Below are 20,302 nucleotides of genomic sequence, written 5' to 3'. Positions count from 1 at the left end.
CGACGAATCACCACAGCCGTGAGAGACCAAGGGCGTCCTGGACTCCTGGGGCTTGACACGAGGCCGCCACATTCGCAGTCTGGGGGTTCGCGACTCATGGCACCTGGCCAATGGACTGATAAGCTCCGAGTGTGCCACTGCTAGCGCTTGACGCCAGTCTGGACCTGAACGGGCTGCATGTTCTTCACCGCCGCAAAGGGTGTGTGGAGGCGGATCCCAGCCAACTGACCCAGCCGGGCTTGCCGGCCGGAAGCTTGCCAACCCTGCAGCTCACCGACGTCTTGTAACTATCCCCAAATCAATGTTTGGGAATCGGTACACCATCCATATCAATAGTGGGACCCTCCCGCACGGTCGTGCAGGCACCAAATGCCGGCTGTCTTCCAGAACATTGAAGAGTTGCCCACGAGCAACCATACCGGTGGCGGGCTGAGCGTTGCTCGGAGAGGGCGTGCGGGGGTTTCGCGCCGTCTTTTTTCAAGGGCCTGCTACACTTTGCAGACCCGTACGGTACGGTCTTGATATGAGGGCGAATAGACAGCAATCAACAAGGAGTCATTCACGTTGTCGACACTAGACCCGGGCGCAATGATGCATTGCTCCTCGGAGCGAAGCGATAACCCGCTACATGTGCTAAATGGCGAGACTGATGGGGAAAGAAGTGGCTGGGGGCAAGTTGCAACAGATTTAGAGGCAACCGAAATTGCTGGCGGCGCATTTATTTGTTGACATGAGCGTACAAAGTGCCGTGACTTGCTGGCAGGGCGCCGTTTCGATGCGGTGACTCGCGCCTTCAATGTTGGATGGATGACAGCTGGGACCACGGTACTTGGACGGAGGGGGCGTGGGTTGATCAAGCACGCTCGGCCCGGGGCACGGACTGTGGGCCGGTTCGGGCGGAAACCTGGGGGCCGTCGGCTAGCGATATCCGACGTCGTTGCCCAGATGAGCTGTGGTCCTACACCTAGGCGAGGATAGCGCCGCCATTGCACACGCCAGTCCGCACGAGCAGACTACCCCAAACCCATGTGTGGCATGGCAACCCCGTCAAGCCAGAATTGCTAATGGGGTGATCTAATCGCACTCGGTACGAGAAGTCAATCAATGCCCTGGGAAGCCGACAGATCGGTGCAGGTAATTGGTCGCCCATTCTTCGCGACGACTCATGTATTTGATTCACGGAGATACCCAGCCAATTGTGCCATGAACCTTTGCAAAATCACGCTTGCCCACCTGGTAGTTTCCTGCTGGACTAGGAAACCCCTGAGTCCCTGACCCCCAACTTCCACACCCACAAGAGTCCAGGCCCCTTGCAACTTGGCGAAGCTGGCTGCACGTATTTGCTCCTCACCATGCTATATCGCTATTCCTTCCACGACACCCTACCTAGCAGTGCCAGCCCCTTGATCCCGGTACAAAGGTGCCATATACTCCACAGTGCTGGTGGGCGGCGCATCCGGGGGGATTCCGGGGTGCGGTGCCGGTATGCATGTGGGCTGGACCGTGTCTTGACTCTTGAACGACGGAAGCGCTCTGCATCAAGATATTCTGTTTGTTGTGGGCATTACATAACAGCCACGCTTAATAGCTGACTATGGGAGTCAAGATAAGGCGGAGGATCTTCTTGACCACCTGGTTGGGAGGCGCAACGCGGTGGCGCGGATGGTTGAGTTTCACAGGACCCTCCTCGCGCAACTTGTCCATAATACCATGTCTATGCATCCCATATATACCTCGCTAAAACTCGCCTTCCGTCTCAATGCCCTATCTCTCTATCCTTCTTTTACTCTTCTCTGCACACCTACAAAGTTTTATCTGGCCTTGCCACAAGCACTAACTTGAACACCATCGCAATGTCGTCCAAGCATTTCATCAACGACCCTACCCACTTGGTTATCGCGGCCCTACAGTCGGTCACTTTGACAAATCCCAATGTAGCCCTGGATGTCAGAAACAAAATCATCTACCGCCGCCCTTCTCAGGCTCCACCTCAAGTCTCCATCATATCGGGCGGCGGATCCGGCCACGAGCCGTCGTTCGCTGGGATGGTTGGACCGGGCCTGCTCTCTGCCGCTGTTGCGGGGACCATCTTTGCTAGCCCGTCCGCTGAACAGGTCCGACAGGCCATCACGGGGCGAGTAGACCCCAAACAGGGTGTGCTCGTTGTGGTTATGAACTATACGGGCGATGTGTTGAACTTTGGCGTGGCCGTGGAGAAGGCCAAGGCTGCGGATTTGCCTGTCGAGATGGTCATTGTGGGAGACGATGTGGGGGTAGGGAGAGAGAAAGCAGGCAAAGTGGGCCGACGGGGAATCGCGGGGACTGTTTTGGTGCTGAAGATCGTCGGAGCGTTGGCGGCTTTGGGTCGGCCCTTGACGGAAGTTGCTGAGATGGCGAGGCTTACAGCCTCGAATATCGTCAGCGTGGGGGCCAGCCTCGAGCGCGTGCACGTTCCTGGTCGGGTTCGAGATCTAGAAGGCAAGATGGGCCATGAGGAAATCGAGATTGGCATGGGCATCCACAACGAAGCGGGCTCTGGGCGTGGAAAGATGGACCTCCCGGAGCTCGTCACCACGATGCTCTCCCAACTCCTTGACGGCACCGACAGCGACCGAGCGTTTCTCGCCGTTACCTCCAAAGACGTTGTCCTGCTCGTCAACAACCTTGGCGGACTCAGCGTCCTGGAGCTTGGCGGCATCACCAACGAGATTGTCAGTCAACTCAGCAGCACCCACCACGTCAATCCCGTTCGTGTCATCAGCGGTACCTTTATGACAAGCCTCAACGGGCTGGGCTTCAGCATCTCGCTGCTTAACGTTGTACCCACGTCGGTGGGCATTGGCATGCTGGACCTTCTGGATGCTCCCAGCGAGGTTTGCGGGTGGGCAGCGCCAATTCGAAAGGAGACTTGGGAGGCAAAGAACCACGCGACTATGGAGGGGAACGATGAGAAGAGGCAGGGATTTAAGCCTAGCGGACTGAAATTCGAGCCAGAGCAGGCGACCGCAGCATTGACGGCGGCGCTCAAGAAGGTCGTGGCAGCTGAGCCAGAAATCACCGAGTATGACACCATGGTTGGAGACGGTGACTGTGGCATTGGACTCAAGCGAGGAGCTGAAGGTAAGGATACGACGTAGTTGTTATCGTTTGACTAAGGAAAGGTGCTGACAAGTACACAGCACTCCTTGAGCACATCAAGAAGTATCCACTGGCAGGAGACGCAGTGGTAGACATGGCCTCCATCGTAACAATTGTCGAAAGCACTATGGATGGTACCTCAGGCGCTGTTTACGCCATCTTCCTCAACGCTCTCCTGCACGCCCTGCACGACCAGCCGCCTGGTCAGGCTGCGCCACATGTTTGGGCAAGCTCGCTTAAACGTGCCTGCGAAGCACTGTCGGAATACACACCTGCAAAACCTGGCGACCGAACGCTAGTTGATGCACTTTACCCGTTCGTTGACGTGCTTGGCAAGACAGACGACCTCAGAAGCGCGGCAGAGGCGGCGCAAAGGGGCGCGGATGCAACGAAGGGCATGGAAGCGAGCCTTGGGCGGACCGTGTACGTGGGTGGTACGGGGCATGAGCAAGTTCCCGATCCAGGCGCGTGGGGTTTGTCGTGCTTCTTTAATGGGCTCGCGGGTGCGTGAATGGGGAATCTAAGAGTGTCAATCGTTGAGTTCCGCTCAACGGTGCAAAGCTTGCCATAGGGAGTGTGTATCTGCGCCCAAATAGGAGACCATATCGCTATCACGTTCTGGCAGCTTTCACTGTAGTTGTCATCGCAGTGGCGCGACAACAGCTCCCAGAGGAGACCTAGTTAAGGAAACGGTGGCTTTCGTTGACATTGACTACGAACAGCTTACCGAGCTTGCGGGGTTTACTAACGCGTCGCTGAAGTCCCCAATGCCCACCGATCACACCTGCATCCCATTCCATCCGTCGGATGCACACGCTGCGCCCAACCATTATCACGATCACTACTTCACTAGGGCAGAGGGCATAACATCGCCACAAGTTGTAGCCATGTTTCACGACGTGCGTGAGGCATTAAATAGACCTTATGACAGCCATGTCCAGCAGAGATAATTGACTGTGTGAAGTACAATGCTCACTTTCGGAGAATAGGGGCATCTCATGCTTCGAGTGGCCAAGACACGCCATGTTGTATGCGTAAGACCCTGTTGCAAGAACGAGCCTCAGGTGTCAAGGCCAACAGCTGCGAATGGCTTCAGGCTGCACAAGTGCTGCCTGTAGGCACGACTCTGTTGCCTACAATGAGTCATGGCCATGGCCTCAATGGCACAGGTATAAGAGCAACAGATTCGTGCCAGTATCAGATAGAGAATCAAGCATTCCTTTGCCCACGGTTTTCCTACCTAAGTGTGTGACAGACCCTGTCTCTGATGACTGAGTACAGGGGCAAGGTGTAGCGCCATAGGTTGCATGCCCTACGCTAGGGTATTGGGCCCCCAGTATGTTGTCGGTAATCGCTAGCCGACCATTCTGCATGGGTAGCCCTGTAGCGCTTTCGCCTCCCAAAGTCGTCTCAGATGATGTGTCACGCTGCTTTGTCGCATCCACGAGGATACCTGAGAAGGCACAAATGACTGCAGAAGATGAATCGGTCACAATTACCCGAATCGCGACACTTGGCCGCAGTCTGGGTACGCTGAGACGTTACGTGTACATGTATGGGAGTTCACAAACCCAAATGACGCGTCCCGCAGCCGCAAGCGACAGCAGCCTGCTGCTATCTACAGAGACCTAACTTGTTAAAGGAAGTAACATTAGACCCGAATAGGTGCTATTGCATGATCATATGGCTACTGGAACATAGTACATGTCGAGGCCGGTGACACGGGCTCCTCAAACACGCATGTATCCAGAAACCAGCAAGCGGCCCGTGTTCATACTATAAATGGCTAAAAACAGGGATGAGTGTAATTGTTCTCGTGCACTCATTACTGTGGCCGGTGCGGTGTTGAATCAGATGCCAAATACCAGGTCCGTGGTCCAGTCGCGACACTACAACCTTGACTAGACGCTGGATTCGACTGCCTTATTGTACGTGTTAGACCACACGCTCTTCTTGGGCCTGACCAATCGGTCAAGGCCGAGCCAGGACGTGTTGATGGGGCTCTCGTCGGAGTATATGAACAGGTCGTACAAGACACCGCCACTGAGAGCGCCACAGAATGGGGCGACCACGGGAATCTGACAACTGGTCAACTCAAGTAGCCCCGAATTGTTAGTTAGGTGCTCACCCAGAAGTAGTAGCCACCAAATGACCAGACCTCATGACCGTATCCAATCATGTACGAAACTAGACGAGGGCCGAAATCACGGGCTGGGTTTATCGCGTAGCCCGTCTCCCAGCCAAAGCAGGCACCGATGCCAAAGACGAGGAAGAAGAGAGCCAGGGGCAGCAGGGGCCCGGCACCAATGTTGTTCTTGTCGATGAAGGCGAAAATGCCGAACTGGAGGATTGCACTGGCGATAAACTCTGAGAAGAACATGCCCGTTCGGGTCATGAACCCAGCGGGGTACGTGCAAAAGATCCCAGCGGAGGCGTTAGGGCCGCTCACGGTGCGCATCCCACTGCCGCCTTCGAAGTTGTCGATGGCAGAACGGTAGTTGCCGTATATGATTGCGCCAGCCATCATTGCACCGGCAAGCTGGGCAAGGGCATAAACAGGAAATTTGCGCCAAGGATGGCCACGGAAAACGCAGCTCGCGAGCGTAACGGCAGGGTTGATATGGGCGCCAGACTTGCCGGCGCAGTAGACGCCGATCATGACGCCGATTCTGAAATCGGATTATGCCAGTTAGCCATGGAGCCCCTTGCAATGTCCCGGCCCCGGCACCGATGTCGCCTTAATCACGGGAGATGGAAACGGGTCGGTGATATTCTTACCCCCAGCCCCAATTGATGCTCTGGTAGTCTCCCTTCTTACCGTTGCTGAGGACCACTTGGGCGACAACGCCATCTCCAAAGAGAACGAGAAACATGGTGCCAAAAAACTCGGAAAAGGCGTCTTGCCACATGGAGCGAATAACGGGCCACCGTGGGTGGTCTTGGAGCGTTTCGAGCTCAACGTCTGTTGGCTCGTTGTGCTGGACAGAACCTCCACTGTCGATTTTGTCGTTTATGACTGCAGCCTCCATCGCCATCTTGAATGTCGAGTCTTCGCCGTAAGTATGTCAGATTCAAAGAGGCAGCTCAACAACCACTGTAAGTTAAGAAACAAAGAAGCCTTGCGAAAATGTGGAAATAGGGCTGTCAAAGGGACGGGTGAGGGGAAGATATCGTCGAGATTCGAGGCATTGGTGAGGCGGGCATGACTTGTATATATACTCTCATGCCTTCCCCATGGGGTATTTGCAATGGGCCACCGGAAGCATGGGGGACAGCTTCCACGTAGCAACTAACAATGCTACGGGTGGTTTTGCCAGCTGAGCGGGATACCTGGGGACATGCAGTGCAGCTTGTTGGCCCCACGAGTCATGCCTGATCCGGGTCATGGCCAGTTGTTTAGAGGAAGATCAATAGTATCGTGCAGCTTTCCTCCGAGTGAGTACAGGGGTAACCGATGGAAGCTGGATCCATGCCCAATGGTTCATGACAGTCCTCAAACGACAGTCCGGCATGTTGACAAATATACTCGTCGGGAAGCCACACCCGACCATCCGGGATATAGATAAGCGCCTCTAAGGGGATAGCGTCCCTCGAGGTTGGCAATACGGTTGGCAGAGGGATGCCAGGCCTAGCTAGTGGACGCGGTCTGAAGATCTCACGTCGACAGTCTTGGACTGTGCCCCTGTGTGCTGAGCAACTGCGCCTCTGAGCCAGCAGTGTCAGGGCTTCCTGCACGTTCAACGCGCTGAGATGCAGGTACACAACTGCCGACAAGGCCCTGTTCTCCCCGCGGGGTACCTTATCACAAAAATCCCCGTACGCAAGGAGGTGCAGGCGAACACTGAGATCAGGCTGAGCTGGGTTGTGCGACGCACAGGTTTTGCTAGAGTACGCTCCCGCTCTGCTTTGCCTCGGTGTAAAGGGCGACAAGCTGCGCTGCAGAGCCCCACTGTCCATACTCCCGTCCTCTGAAATTCTTGAGGATTGCCACTGTGTTCTGATGCATGGGTATACAGAAGGAATGAGTTCGTCCTGATTTGTGCTGTGGAAGCACGCGATGGTTATACACACCCCCCCTTGCCCCAAGGCGGCGGGGCCTCGCGGGAACGCCTCATCCGCAGTCTCTCCCCACATTACACCACAGTACCCGGGCGTCAGCTCTCCCTTTCTCCTCAAGGGCAGGCTGGATTGCAAACGTGGGTGGCATTCAAACCAATGCAAATGTCCCCGAGCCAAGTGACCTTGATTGGAGGACCTTGGCACGAGCTATCTCATCAACCGCATCGAGGATGCGAGTCATGTCTCGTCGGCCCCGGCCACCTGACCTACCAATCATCTGTGTGCCCTCTCGGCAGGTTGGCTCCGTATCTTCCAAATGACGTTCTGGAACTCGAAGCGAATTGAGCTAACGCGTGGCGCGAAGATTAGCGGCGTCTGCCCACAGCATCAGAATCGGGGAAGATGTTACCCCATGCCGGGGTCAGGCACCTAATGTGACGATATTCTGCAACGGTTGGAGTATCTCGCTTACACGGTAGTGCTGATTCAATCCGCCTCAGTCGCTTGGAGACCGCCGTGTGGGCACGTAGCGCTATCTCCGGGCAACAGTTGGTCAAAATTATTGCACATGGAATCTACCGAATGGGTTATTATACCTGGCGATTGACCACACTTGCCTGCCCGTCGCTGTACAGCTTGGGGCCAGGCATGACTTGCCAGTGAGCAAGTGATTGGTGGGCGACAGCGCACATTCGGAACATCGAGAGCTTCCAGGGGATGCTGAAGCTGTCGCCATCAATCGTACAAGAAAGGTGGCGTCGTGGAGAGCACAATGCTGACACTTCGTTATTACAACCTCGCTTAGCCTCTCGTTATCTGGAGCAATAACCACGTTATGGCCGAACACAGCTGCTGGTAGATGCGTCCCGCCCTGCCATCGAATGGCAACATCTCAACTGACACCTGGGAGCCAGAGGCACTCAATTATGCGATGCCAGATCACTACTGTCAATCCGTGGTCCGCCACGCGTCACACCCATGTGACAATTACTGTCTCACCCTGGAACTGCTAAGTGTACGTAGTGAAGCAACTTGGGCAAGCTCTCACTGTGTCGGAACAACTTCACCAAAGGCCGATCCTAACCACCACAAGACCAACTTATGAAGCCAATATTGGTTTACGGTTGTCGTCGTTGTTTGGAACGGTAGACAGAACCCTATCTGTGAAATGAGATGACCCTTTCCACTTCGTCCCAGCTACCCATGAAAATACCAGCTCGATCGTGAATATGTTGGGGCGCCACGTCAAGCATCCTGTTCATCCTGCTATCGACAGCCTTACCGCCGGCTGTTCCGTCAATTAGTGTTGCTCGTTATGTAGTCTGTGTGACCTACCATTCTCAAACACCATCGCCATTGGGGCACACTCGTACAGAATGCGTAGCTTGCCCTTAGGATTAATTTTATCGGCCGGGTAGGCAAAGACGCCGCCGTACAGGAGCGTACGATAGGCATCGGCTACCATACTGCCGACATATCGTAGGCTGTATGGCTCGCCGTTACACCTGGACTCCTTCAGCGACATGAAGTACCTGAGAGTGGACTGCTCCCAGTAAAGAGAGTTGCCTTCGTTAACGGAGTATAAGGCTCCGGACCTGGGTATACGCATCTCAAGGTGGGTGAGTATGGGTTCGCCGATGCCGTTATCGAGAGTGAAGCCATTGACAGAGCTGTCTTTCATAGTAAGGACGAGCTGTGTCGACGCGCCGTACATCGTAAACCCGGCAGCGACCAAGCCTGTGCCAGGCTTGAGCAAGTCCTCTGCGGTACACTTAGTATCGTTAGGCAGCTTGTGGATGGCGAAAATGGTGCCGACTGCTAAACCGACGTCGAGGTTGGATGAACCGTCGATAGGATCGCAAGCAACAGCGTAGCGGGTCCCAGAAGCATTCTCAAAATAAACAATACTATCCTCTTCTTCGGATACGACAGCAGAACAAACTCCCGAGGTCCTTATTGACTCGATAAAGAGGTTGTTGGCGATGATGTCGAGCTTCTTTTGGTCGTCTCCTATGCTATTCGCAGAACCGGCATGGCCGGTTAGGTTGACCAGAGTCGCGCGACGGATATAGTAGGAGATGAGTTTGAACGAGAATTGGAGGGCGTGACAGAGGAGGCTGTGCTATGTTAGAGGTGCTCAGACTTGATGGGACAAGAAAACGGTACGCACGTCAAGTCACGTCCGGCTTCCTCGTGTCTGCCCTGCAGCTCGTAAAGGAAGCGGGTCAGAGTGACGATGTTGGTATGACTATTTTCTCCCATTGTGCTATCCGTCATGGTGGTTGAATTCATCGTGATATTCAGGATTAAATTAAAGATAGCAATGTCTGAGTGGAAGGAAGGGAGAAACTCGGTTCCCCTTAAACTCCTGAGAAGGCTGAGAAGAGTGGACAAAAGAACGGAGATGTGCAGGTCGGTGGAGAGGGGGTGCCGCGGCGGTCCCACTGGTGGGTCCCTGGCTGTCTGGAAATCTCGCTCAACAGTTCCATTGGGTTTTGGGCTGTGTCCTCGGGTTTGATCACTGGTTTTCACTAGTTGCTCCGTTTTGGAGTGTGCTGCAGGGGTAACCATTCCAGGCGTGTGTGATTGAGCACGAGATATTAACCTTAACGACATCGCTCCTTAGGTAGGTTCCGTGTATTTTATTGCTTAACGACCGGTACCACGCCCCTATGATCCTCTCTGCGCAAAGAACAGCGAATATATCAGTGTCGGCTTTCTCATATTACAAAAAGATCCACGTCACCAGACTGCAGTCGCGCGCGTATATCAACGCGGTGGCCTAAATCCTCTTGCAGTTTGACTACTTCGGCGAGAAAGCGACTTGCACGCTCAAAGTTCTGGCCAAAGTGAGTCATGTCTCGGAACCGCCCGAGTATCCAGTTACGATCGCGACACTCGTTCGTCTCCAAAGCTGTGATGAACAACGGCCAGGCAATGCAGATCATAGCCTCTGCTCCCCCGTGTTTGGAGCCTTGGTACGCAAGGTTCATAACGCTCCTCAGAGCATCCTGGCGACGGTTGCGGCTCGATCGGTCCGATACGATGCGGTCGAATTCCAGAATTGCAGCATGGTAGTGTGGAACGATGCCACGAATGTTGGCCACCAGTCGATGCGAATTGTTCGTGCTCATGGACAGCCCCTCGGCAACGTCAAGCAAATCTCCATAGCGGTGTCCAACTTGCTGAATGGCAGTATTAACGGTCAAGGCGCGGTTTTGCTTCTCATCATCCTCCAGCTTGTCGAGTTGCGCATTCAGGAAACGTAGTTGACTGCAAGCCCCGTGCAGCGAGCATATGCTATTGTTCTCTATGTCGTCCAGCAGCTCGCTCTGTGGATACGAGTCGGCCCAAAGTGTCCGATATAGCGGGTTCGAGAAGTGGTAGAAGCGTTCATACCTGTCCCACGGTCCGGAACCCTGAGCGCTCATTATTTGAAGCAAAGTGCATGTGAGTTGGCCCCCAAGCAGAAAGGTGGCTGCGGCAGAGTCTTGCGACATGATCCAGACAAGCAAACGAGCAACGAAGAGAGAGAGATATCCTTCACCCTGACTCCTCCTTTTCAGGGCCGTGGCTTTACCACCCTGCTGTGATGCAATTGGGTCGATGAGGTACGTGGCCAGGTCCTTGCAAAACCGGCCCAAGATCCACGCAGCGCCGTTGAGGTGATGAGATAGCCCGGAGCACTTGGTGTCGCCGTACTTTTGCTCGTAAACAAGCATTAAATACAACGCGGTGGAGAAGGCCTCCATATCAGGAGGACTTCCATCTTGCACGCCGATTGATTGCATCATTAGACGAAGCGCCGAAGAGTAGTGTCGCAAAGGAGTAAGAGGGTCGGAAAGGTCAGGATAGCGTATGGATGTGTTGCGGCGATACTGAATCTCGCGCCCACCCAACGCAAGCACCATGTGCATGACCATGGAGTCGTCCCTCGCGATATCAAAGAAAATAGAGAAGCGGGAGAAATCCGGGTTCTTGGTGTGATGAGTTCTTGCAAACGTTGTGCGGAAGTATCTGATAGCTTCGTGGTCGGCTGTGCCCAGATCCAAGGAGCATGTCCCAGCCATCGCCCCTGATAGGATAGGAAAGGGGTCGGACTTGGCCCTGTCGTGGGCAGTATCCTGGGGGTCTCTTGGAGCAACTTGGCGAGACATGGAGCTCGCTGTCCTTGCTTTCCCAAAGGCCGCGGCCAGTGGACTGGGCGGTGGTTCATACCCACACGGAAGCCCGAGTCGAACGCATCGATTGCACAGTGGCCTTGATTCGTCGCATTTCACCTTTTTGGCTCGGCAGGTCGAGCATCCGGTTCGCGAACGGGCCCGGATCAGCCCAGCTGTGCGTTCAACCATTTGTTGGAGATATCGCGGATAAGCTCTTGCCGAGCTCGTCGCCTGTGAAAGAGACTAAAACTATTTCTCATCGGCACATGGAACATTGAAGAGCAGGCAGACTTGACACCAAACGTCGACCGACAGAACCGGAGTTATTAATGCGGTGACGGCTGCAGCAATCGAGTATCGACCGTCGGCAATCATCGAGTCAGACTCCACCTGATCCACCCGCTAGTGCTTCCGGGATGCCCTGCGGGGCACTGCGGGGTCACTAGAAGCCATCGGCTTCGCCGGTATCTGCACTGGACTCAACCTGGAATGGCGCCAATGGCTGGGCGACCACCCATCCATGTCGGGGGAGATGGATGTACTACCAGTCAGCACAAGTCCCAGATGGCCCTCCGCAGGCACATCCCAAGTCCGCAGATCCTTGGAGGCAAGGCCGCAACAGTATCAGCCCCGGTGCCACAAAGGGTGAATTGTTGTTTCACGGTGCGGCAACTGCCACGCTGACGGGTTTGTCAGACCGGCGTAAAGTTACGTGGGCATCAAAGTGAAGAGTCCGGTTCGTGCCTGTGGCCACTACTCCTTCCCATATGCGCAACTAAAACGAAGTCGTTGTCGGGCCAGTTTCACACCCCTTGCCCAGCGTCAATCCTTGACATGGGAGCGGCATCGTGTTGCTCGCCCCTGTCTTACCGTCACACCCTGTCCCAATCCGTGTGTCAAGAACCTGTTAGGTAGTGAGGTCGCACAAAGGACGTCTAACTCTGCATAAGGATCGAGACTGAATCGGCTGTAGTCCGTACGGCTGCATGCGCTGGGACACGCGCGGTGGCATACACGCACAAACAAAGCACACACGGATTTACACAACTGTACGCGTAGGAACTTGATGCATCCCTGTTCACCAGCTCTCTCATTTGTGCACACCAATCCGTTAGGTGAGGTACCGAGACGTATCACTGTGCAGAGTACTGCTGGAATGTTCCGCCGTGCTTTGGTGGAAGAAGAGCTGGAAGTCTAGAGTGGCTATCACAATGCGGTAGACGTATAAGATGAGGCACTCGTCGAAGTTCGCGTGCCAGCCGGTGTGATTGCGCTGGGTTCCACCAACCGCCCATGATACCACGGACGAGGCTTGCCAGGGTACGCAATATTGGAAGCCTCATCCAGTCAGGAGCCTCATGACCTTATCTTACAGGGGCAGTGTCGGCTGCAGTGTTAGCGGTGCCTTGACAGACCCCGGTTGACCAGTGAAGCGCTTCAGCCTTCGTGGACAGAAATCCATCGACGGCACACGGAACAATACCCGAGGCGATCCCAAGGGTCGCTTCAGGTGCGGTACTCTACGAAATTCAAAGGTCGAAATGGCGTTGAACGTTAGTTCTCACAGCAGACGACACTTCAGTTGCAAGTTACGACTGGCGTTGGTGCGGTCAGATTGGCAAACGCGTGTGGGATGTTTTGACAGTACACTGCCAGCTATCCCCAGCTCCCTGTTATGCAAACAAGGCACACCAAACAAGAGGCCCGATTCTATCAACACATCGCAGTAACTCATGCAACTTTGGCTTCCAAAAAGGTCAGCCCGCCAGACCAACGGCCCAAGACGATCTTATTCCCATGCACAGCTACTGCTGGAGACCTGTAATCGCTAGGAAGCCGTAAACATTTCTTTCCACCTATAGTTATACACTCGTTATCGACATACAATGATTGAACTGTAGGGTGCTTATCAAGACGCTGATCTGGTGGGGCCGATGTGGGTGAGAGCCGGAGCGATCCAAAATTGGTCGTGAGATATCTACCGTCGGGCGAGAAGGCGACGGCGTTGACCGCTCCGCTGTGGCCCTCGAGCGCCTGCTGGTGAGCTCCAGTGGCCGGATCCCAGAGCCACACGGTCTGGTCGTCAGAAGCCGACGCGAGCATCTTGCCGTTGTGCGAGAAGGCGACGGCGTTGGCCCCTCCGTTCTGGCCCTCGAGCGTCTGCTGGTGTGCGTCCCAGTACTGTCTAGTGTCTGCACTCATCGCAATAAATGATAACCTTTTCGCCCCATTGTGTCGCCCGGACCTCGCTTGACATTGGGCTGAATACGGGTGCGGAGCCATACACCTGCAACGGAGCTTGTTCTATGATCGATCTGTGACTGCGGATGACTTTCTCAGCATCTTCCAAGAACTCTACAAACTCAGAGTTCGTAAGAAGTTCCTGGATTCGGTCAGCGGCTGCGAACGTAGCAAACCGGGCACGAACGTACCTGGGCCGTATGTAGAAGCTTTTGTATCGACCGCAGCCCTTCGGGAACGACTCCCAAGAGGGACAGGCTCTCGAGCCAGTAGAGGAGCTTTTCCCTGAAAAACGAAAACACTGCGTCGTCGTTGGCGAACCCTCTCCTGCAATCGGAGACCTCGCCGCTCTCCAAGAGATGGTCGACCCAGAAGACGCAAGAGTATCCTATTGGAGCGAACCGATCTGGCTGGGTTGGTGTCCTCTCCTGTGGTTTGGAGCAGATGTCGAGGCTGTACATGTTTCGTTGCAGAACTGACGACATTGCGTCAATGGAGCGGCTGGCAATATCCATATGTCTCTCGGCGGCTCCAGCTGGCTTGATCCAGTCATTCGTTAAGAAGTCTTTAGCGCTTTGATGGATCAAATAGACCGTTCCTTCCTTCATTGTTAAAAACGAACCGCATTCCTCTGCATCGGTCTGCGGGTCAATCTCTGGTTCCAGACCAGCCAAAATTTGAAGTTCTGGAAGGGACAGCGGGCGGTATTCTGTGGAGTGTGCATACAGAGTGTCTTGCCATTTTGTTTGTCGAAAAGCGTGTATTAGAAACATTTAAAGGTGACAACTGATGGCTATTCGATGGAGGCCATTTATGTCCACCGGGTAGCCTAGATTACCACCTTGGGCATTAATTGGAGCGGCGGATTACCGTACGGGCTACGTGTCTCTCTAACGGGCATTGAGTTGTCATGTGAAGGCTTGGAGCAAGCAGCAGTGCATTCAGCTAAGGCTGAATATGTGCGATTACCCTGACTCGGCGCCGTCCTTGTCTCTCAATTGGTCAAGAACAAAGATTGGGCCTGAGCTAGGTACCAGTTGACAGTAGGCTGCAGTGACAGCGGCCATTGCCGTCAGGTGAGCCAATCACCTGGGGCCACATCAAGATTGCTCAGTTGCCTTGCAGCCGAAGGACGTGGCCGCTCGGCTGACGAGGACATCAGATATGGCGCAACGAGGGCTGCGGGCATAATTTGCCTTGTCCGTTAGGGCGCTTTTCGCCTGGAGTAGAAGGCGCGTCTCACCCCTACATTTCTGAACGGATCTCACTCTCGCATGCATGAGCCATGTCGTCCGCATAGATCAATTGATCCTCAAAGGCATACGCGCCCTACAGATACGGAGGAACGGAAAGAAGAGAGCTTAAGGGAAAAAGGGGGGGGGGGGGGGTTATGAGCTTGACGAGCTCTTGACCTACTTGTTAGTTGAGAGGACAAGTCGAATTCCCACGAGCCTAACGCTGCCGCAACATCCGATCATGGTCATTGGGTAGATGAATCGCTGACAATCTGGCTGCCCAAACTTGGGTAATCGACTGCAGTGTGCATACCATCCAGCTCTTCGTTGGTCGTCTAGCTCACCTCACATATCACTAATCCTAGTAAGCCATGTCACGTTCCGGCGAGGTCTGGCCAGACACGAGGGTGACGGACTGCCTGAAGAGGGCCTGCGCGCGAGCGGAGACGCCGGAGTTCACTGCGGCATGGTGGCGACAGGCGGCCGCCTCCATCACGAAGGTCAAGTTCAGCCCCAGTCAGCGGGCAAACTTCAACGTACAGGACATGGAGGGCCCAGAGTAGATCGAGGAGGAGTCCGATATGGTCTCGCTGGTTGTGGCGAGCAACCATTCAGTCGGCATCTTCAACCACTCGTATGCCGGCACGACCACCTTGGTCATGAACATGCCGCTCAAACGCGCCTACCGGGCGTCGGAGATATGGCGCAACCTGTTCGGGGTCGACCAGGCCCTCCGGGGAAAACGCCAGCGGGTACCCGTGGGCGATGATGATCCGTATGCCAGTGGCGGCATCTTGAACGCGTGCAAGAAAGTTCAGCTCCGCAAACGCCGGGCGCTGGAAAGGGGCGGTCTCGTCGCCGTGGCTCGCCGGCTGTACAACGATCCGGCGTTGCGGCTACGCCGGCCGGGTCAGGAAAAGGCGATGCTCGCTGCCTTAGGCGCCCCCCGGCCAGCGGAACAGGTCGTCGTCGTCCTCGGGACCGGATCCGGCAAGTCGCTGCTCTTCATGGTCGCAGCCGCGATGGACGGTGCCGGCACGACCGTGCTTGTGCTGTCCGGTAGAAGTTTTCCAGTCCACGCCGTGGCTATCATGAGGCCGGGGCGTGTTGTCGCATTGTGGAAACGCGCGCCTACGTCTGTATGGACAGGGGTAAAGTGGACATTTGGTCAGACCCAGATGTTGATTTCCCAGAAGATCTTGGATATGGCGCCACACCCACATGTCGTGGCAGGATATCGCCCCGTGCGATGCCTAGACCGCGTCGTCCGGTTCATGGCATGGAGCTCGGATGAGCTGCGGTTGTCCTGTTCTTCGCGTGGCATTGAGCCACGGCTGGTTGGCGCCGTTTGGCTGTATCTCGTGTCGTCCGTGTCTGACGTGTCGATCGGTGATGTTGATCTTGGAAGTGGACGCGGCGATGGGGACCTGCTTAGTCCGGTTCCTTGCGTCGCGTGGGGCAGCTACAGTACATGTCGGTTCTTCGCCGTCGTTGCGTGGTGACGGCCAGTCAGGGTCGTGCATCTCATTGCGGAGTTGGGGGGGCCGATCTTCCGCTTCGGCCAGCGACATTCACAGCCAGACGAGAGAATCGCCATGCGGGAGCGAAACAGACAAGATGCCATGGATGTTGGTTCGTCCAATTACTTCATCTGGATGGCATCGGCCGTCTAACTGTCGGCTATAGCAATGGCGGACATTGTCCAAAGCTTGACAAGCAGATCACCATAGTACACGCGGTCTTGGCACACATTTCGGGTGCACGCTACGTCGCAGCTGAAAGTCGGTTTCTTGACGTCGTCTGGTGGCATCTCGTGCTGCCGCGGCGTCGCTTCCTGGGGTCCAGTCTCTGCCTGTTGTTGTTGGCTGCTACAGGTCATGTCACTTCTCGATGTCATTATGTGGTGGGGACATTTTTACCATGCAGGACGTTATAGGGTGACAGTACCTGATTTTGGTTGTGCAGATCTTGTTCTGTATGCTGCTGCCGTGTCCGAAGGCGGCCAGTTGTCCAGTTGGAAAGATATGCAACGCCAGTGACACCGAAAGGCAGAAACTAGCCTTCTGTCCTGCTGTGGGCAAAGGGCGAGTCAGCTCCCAAGCGGCCATCTCGTCGACTACAATAACTGCAGCCCGGCCGGTCGGGGGGTGCGGCAATAGCACCCCATGGCGGCAAAGGGTGACCTTCCGTGACCTCATCCGCACCCAGAAACTGATCCCCGCAGCCAAAGCCGGCCCTGAAATTCTCATTTCAGGAAGCCATGCTGGAAGGCCACAAGCTCCCTGCGTACCTGCATCGTCCAGTTCCTGATGAGTTCTATCTCGGTGTGGGAGTAGTGTCCCCTGTGTATATGCACCTTGAGAAGGAACTTCTATCGGCCTGAAATGGCTAATAAATATCAGACATTAATTTAGCACCGGATTACACATGATGAGAGGCTGCCCTTCTCGGTCGCTAAACCACGAGCCTGGCACCTGCAACTAGGGCCCCTCATGACCAGTCCCTGACGTAAAATGCAGTATGGTCTGGCCAGAAAATTTATCTTGCGTCCTTGAATTTGTCCACTATGGTTCAATTTGGCACGCGATAGCAGGCTCCGATTGTATCAGTGGTGGATAGGAAACTCGCCCATGTGGAGGGGTGCGCTAGTTGCACGAGCGTGCTGAGAGCTCCCGCTGGACGGCCAGTCCGAAGAGCTGTTGGAAAGACGGGCTTCGGAATCAGTGATTGAATCGCCGCGGCAAAGCAAGTCAGGTAAAGAGCACAAGACATATTTAAACCGAGTACACGTGCTGAATTTGTGTGTTTGATAACCGTCGAAGTGCATCTATTTCACGCATGGGCATTGATGTCACGGACCCTACACGGCCTGGGCTCCATTGAAACTCATCCACGCCGGCAGCAAAACTTCTGGGCTTGCCAAAGATTTATCAGGCGGGAACGATCAACCGTGCTTAAATACCTTACCAGAATCTGGACGGGTATAAATGAAATCAACGGATTTGTTGTTTCTTTATTCTCTGTACCAAGCCAGACATACAATAGGCAAGGCAGAGGTGCGGACGATATCGCATCGCGGTGACTCTGCGTTGTCAGGGTTCAACTGGGCGCATCGTCGGCTGTGGGCTGTGCTCCTCGCACCACACACTCGATGCATAGTGGGTTCGGGCTCTCTCTAACAAATTCGACGACCGCCTGCTCCTGTCCGTCTTGTCAGCTTCCTGTAGAGCACTGGGGCTTGTTCTGAATCCTTGGGCGGCGTCGCTTCAGCACCTTGGTCACCTCACGCGTCCACCACGCGGAGTCGAAGGCGCCCTGCCTCGTGGCCAGAATGGTCCCGGGTCAGGCGATTTCTTATTCCAGGATCCCTCTGGCAAATTGTTCGCTTCCCTCGCGATGCGCAGATAGTCGACTGGAGCGTTTTGCTTGCGGGCCAAATTCGGGAGACCCCAGCGCGCTACAGGGCTGCCCAGAGCACGCCACCAGCACACCGTAGCAACTGACCCCGGACAGTAGATCCTCTGCTTCGTCCTACTGGACTTTTACTCAGTACTCGGCTCGCGGGAGGCGGAGATAAATTGGTTATCAGCTGAACATTATCGAGCGGCTTACCGTCAATGTACCGACCTGCCTTCATTCAATGCTAAGTTCGCTCCTGTGCTCCAGGTCGACTTGTCATGTTTCCACGACGAGACGGCCAACGACAGAGGATGCCGTGATAAGACACGACTGGTCAAACAAAGTAATCCAAAAAGACAGGTCTAATCGCCGCCAGTGAAGTAATTGTCAGCCACCAAGTTCAGATTGAACTCTTAGTCGTGGTCGAAACTGGCGTAGTGTCGCACAACACAGGCGCATTACCTACGAAGGATGGCATAGATGCACTCTACGTCCAGATTTCTTACCATACTTGCTCTCCAGAAACGCAGTTGAATGACCTGCCATGGCCGCCTCGCGGTGCATCGGCCTGCGGGAATCGGGACTCTCCCGTCCGCATTCAGGCCGATGAAGCGGACGCTTGTTCGCTGTCTCTCGTGGAGGAAAGGTGTCGCTGGAGGCTATGTGTCATCCAGTGGGGCGGAAGGTCAGAGGTGCTCAGCTTGATGTAACGACCCGCTTTGGCATGATGCCACGCCTGTAGAACTGCGTCCCACCTCGTTCGTCGCGCCAATCTGCAGTGTGACGAGTAGCGGCTACCAAATCTCTAGAGGTGCCGACGGGTGATCGATCGTAGGGCGAGGAGCCAGTGACACCAAGTAATGCCGCCAGTTCTAGGTCGGAGAGTACGCTGGGACAGGAGCTTTGGGGGTGGGATTTTCGCTTTTACAGCATTCCGCTGCCTGGGCGTGGATGGCTGGCCTGGTCGTCATCTTCCCTTGCTGCAGCACCGCCTCCCAACGCAGCTCGAACGGCTGCAGCGCGCCGACAAAGTAGTTGCACTGGTCCTCGCGCACGAAGTTGGCGCCCTCGCGCGGCTCCACCACCAGCTGCGTCTGCTCGGCCGGGCCGACTTGGTCTTGACGTACTCCATGGCCGCTTCCAGTCGTCGCTGTCGAGCTCGCGCAATGCGCGCCTCATCTCGGCATCGCATCACCGAACCTGCTCGTTGGCAATTCGCACCAGCTCCTCGGCCGAGTATGCCAGCAACTCGGCCTCAAGCTCGTGCAGCAGCGCCTTGGGCTTGGGGAAGCGACTGCCAGACGCCGTCCATGTGTGCTAGCGGCGAGTCTCGACGATGCGCCAAAGTCAGACCGTTAAAGCAGACGAAGTCAAAGCGAAATGAGGGGTGTTGAGTGCCAACAGCGTCGAGTGAGACGGTCCCTCGTTGTTTTTCAGTCCTCCGGCTACCTTCTCGCGCAGCTCCCCGCCTTCCTTGTTTCCACACCTACTTGGGTTTGCGTGGCCCGCTCGTTAGGACTTCCAGGTGGTAGCAGGAGGTGCCATTTGTGCTGTGGCCAGCTCGCAAGAGACAATAGCTTTGCCCAGACAACAGCAGTACTTACGCAGCGGGCGTCTCTCTATCTTCATTGCAGAACTGGACATCCACCCATGGTGGTATGAGCTACATCGCAAAAGCTGGATACGAATGTACCTCACCGGCTCATGGCAAGGCGTCAACGACCTGGCGGTGAGTACGAAAGCACTCTCCAGGCCGCCACAAAGGGAGGCCACAGGCAAACTGTGCAAACTTTCTTGCATGAAAGAGTCAACGCCAGCGCCCAAGTCAGCATTACTAGAATCCAGACTACAACATCGCTCTTAGCAGAGCCGCTCCCAGGAGAAGTGTCCCCTGGGCTGCTATGTAGGCTCGAGATTTGAATCCCAATATGTGGACCGTACCTCTGCGATTGCCTTCCAGGGCTCATCCACTACCGAGGATGGCCACAGCAGCAGGGTCATGGCGTTACTTAGCCACATTCTGAGTTTCAACCTGCCGTATCTTCTTTTCTCCGATCGGCCGTTAAT

General features: G+C 55.1%; 3 protein-coding genes across 3 annotated transcripts; 1 reads left to right on the top strand and 2 right to left on the bottom strand.

Annotated features, from left to right (window-relative positions):
* Nucleotides 1-1,853: 1,853 nt before the first annotated feature.
* On the top strand, nucleotides 1,854-3,137 carry PLICBS_003861 (uncharacterized protein; the record flags this gene model as incomplete). Its single annotated transcript, XM_065600312.1, has 1 exon — nucleotides 1,854-3,137. The coding sequence occupies one exon, from the start codon at nucleotides 1,854-1,856 to the stop codon at nucleotides 3,135-3,137; it is 1,284 nt and encodes a 427-aa protein (XP_065456384.1).
* Nucleotides 3,138-5,039: 1,902 nt separating this feature from the next.
* Nucleotides 5,040-6,167, bottom strand: PLICBS_003860 (uncharacterized protein; the record flags this gene model as incomplete). The annotated part of the gene is made up of 3 exons (XM_065600311.1): nucleotides 5,040-5,216; nucleotides 5,267-5,807; nucleotides 5,917-6,167. The coding sequence occupies 3 exons, from the start codon at nucleotides 6,165-6,167 to the stop codon at nucleotides 5,040-5,042; spliced, it is 969 nt and encodes a 322-aa protein (XP_065456383.1).
* Nucleotides 6,168-8,354: 2,187 nt separating this feature from the next.
* On the bottom strand, nucleotides 8,355-9,459 carry PLICBS_003859 (fructose-1,6-bisphosphatase; the record flags this gene model as incomplete). The annotated part of the gene is made up of 3 exons (XM_065600310.1): nucleotides 8,355-8,485; nucleotides 8,533-9,314; nucleotides 9,368-9,459. The coding sequence occupies 3 exons, from the start codon at nucleotides 9,457-9,459 to the stop codon at nucleotides 8,355-8,357; spliced, it is 1,005 nt and encodes a 334-aa protein (XP_065456382.1).
* Between the last annotated feature and the right edge of the window lie 10,843 nt (nucleotides 9,460-20,302).

The sequence above is a fragment of the Purpureocillium lilacinum genome (genome assembly GCF_023168085.1).
Source record: "Purpureocillium lilacinum CBS 284.36 DNA, scaffold_2, whole genome shotgun sequence".
Classification (NCBI taxonomy): domain Eukaryota; kingdom Fungi; phylum Ascomycota; class Sordariomycetes; order Hypocreales; family Ophiocordycipitaceae; genus Purpureocillium; species Purpureocillium lilacinum.
The sequence above is the reverse complement of the archived record's forward strand: the minus strand, read 5'-3'. Positions and strand labels throughout refer to the sequence as shown.